Below are 1,887 nucleotides of genomic sequence, written 5' to 3'. Positions count from 1 at the left end.
ACACACACACACACACACACACTCAGACACACACACACACTCACACACACACACACAGACACACACACACACACACCGTCTTTACGTTTACATGCTCATTAGGTTCTGATTAAGCTACATATTCTGCTGAAAGAGTTACAGAATGTTTATTCTAAAAAAGGTTTATGCTTCTGTTTTGCACTTAATCCACATATTCTGAATAAGACTCTTCTGGAAGACTCTACTTGAGATGCTTGCATTTGTCATTTACCATGCTGTAATTTTCATAATTCTTCACAGTAATATCATCAACTATTGACCATTAGTGTCTCTTTAATAAAACCATGCAATAGTGCAACGAATTGCAAAACAACATGATATAGACGTCATCTGTCAATATATTGCTTAATTAGGATATTACAGTTTTTGCCCATTGCTTACACACTAAAACCGAATGCTTAGACCAAAGCCTCAATACCTAAACTTCTTGTAGCATACCTGAAACACAGTGTAACCATAGCTTAAACACATTGTCAACTTTGCACTTTGTTTGCAATTCTGTAACACACTTATTGCGAAACACTACACATGTTTTCTTACATTAGACACTTTGTTCAAAAACGAAATCACCTGTTATCATTGGGAAAACACTCTGTTCAAAATGCAAAACTCATCTGGCAATTGTAGGCACTTACATACACACCTGAAAACACTTGCACAGAAAACAGAACACCAATCGGTCTGAGCCTTAGCACTACAAATAGGCCTCAGGTAAGCCATTTTGAGAACTTTGCAAGCATGGAGGCAATGAGAGTCAGAGTAAGAGGAGGACAAAGAGAGAGAGGAGTCGGACGTGGAAGAGGACTTGGACAGAAAGTTTGATGAGAAGCTGAAGTACGATGTGACGTCAAAAAAATTGTTGAGCCGTTTTGGCGGAAGTTACGAACTGCAAGCTTTGAATGCTTATATCTTCTAAATGCGAATTTTGTCACTGTTTTGGAGCACACTGCCTTATAGATAACCTTAAGACTAACATATTGATGCTAACACCCAAAAAACTTTCATTTTGATTTCATGGGGACTTTAAAAGAAAACTCTTAGCTAAAAACTTTTACTGATATTAAGGAGAACTCTTAGTGGTAAGATAAAATGTTTTATGTTGAAACATTTATGTTAAAATGTTGAATACGGGCCCTGATTTCAGAGGTGTAAAGTATTGGAGTAAATGTAATTAGTTACTGTACTTGAGTATCTTTTCGGGTACTTTGTAGTTGTACTGAGTATCAAAGATATTAGCAACTTTTACTCTTTACTTCACTACATTTTTGAATGAGTATCTGTACTCTTTACTCCACTACATTTGAAATGAGTGTTGCAGTTACACATTACATTTCGCATGGACCTAGCTTTTTCTGCAGCAGTTTATTTCTGCTACAAAAGACATGATACTGCCTGCTACAGGTCACTGAAAGTACTGCATCTTGTGCGTTTTGCCCTTACTCACCCAAACTTGTCAACAAGGCTAATTTGTGTGAATACGAGTTCCTTAGCAAGTATTTGTGAATCAGATGTGTTTATATATGAGATGAGGACATGACTGCAGCCGGCAATGAGGCCCAAACCAGCACATCCACTGCAAGAAGGCTTCGGCTTTTTAATTTGACTTAACATCATTTTATTTATCCATTATACTGAAGAGACCTTTTTGAAAGATATTGTTTTTTGTTTGTTTTGTAATTTTGAGGTGTTCAGTTTTATTTCGTTTTAGAAAATAAACGTGAAAGGGCGGTTATTAAGCCTCTTATTAAGAAACCGCAACTAGATCCTAGTGAACTGGCAAATTACAGACCCATCTCAAATCTTCCGTTTATGTCTAAAATTTTAGAAAAAGTTGTGTCTGCTCAATTG

At 36.5% G+C, this 1,887-nt stretch overlaps 1 protein-coding gene across 1 annotated transcript in view; it reads right to left on the bottom strand.

Moving 5' to 3' along the window:
- Positions 1-437: 437 nt before the first annotated feature.
- Positions 438-1,887, bottom strand: part of LOC107714262 (lethal(3)malignant brain tumor-like protein 1) — a 20,144-nt gene continuing 18,694 nt past the window's right edge. Inside the window, exon 19 of the mRNA XM_016520074.1 lies at positions 438-477. Coding sequence (XP_016375560.1) covers positions 438-477 — 40 coding nt within the window. The remainder of the gene's footprint in view (positions 478-1,887) is intronic.

Source organism: Sinocyclocheilus rhinocerous, unplaced genomic scaffold (assembly GCF_001515625.1).
Source record: "Sinocyclocheilus rhinocerous isolate Xijiao unplaced genomic scaffold, SAMN03320098_v1.1 scaffold1290, whole genome shotgun sequence".
Classification (NCBI taxonomy): domain Eukaryota; kingdom Metazoa; phylum Chordata; class Actinopteri; order Cypriniformes; family Cyprinidae; genus Sinocyclocheilus; species Sinocyclocheilus rhinocerous.
This window is presented reverse-complemented; position numbering and strand designations above follow the sequence as displayed.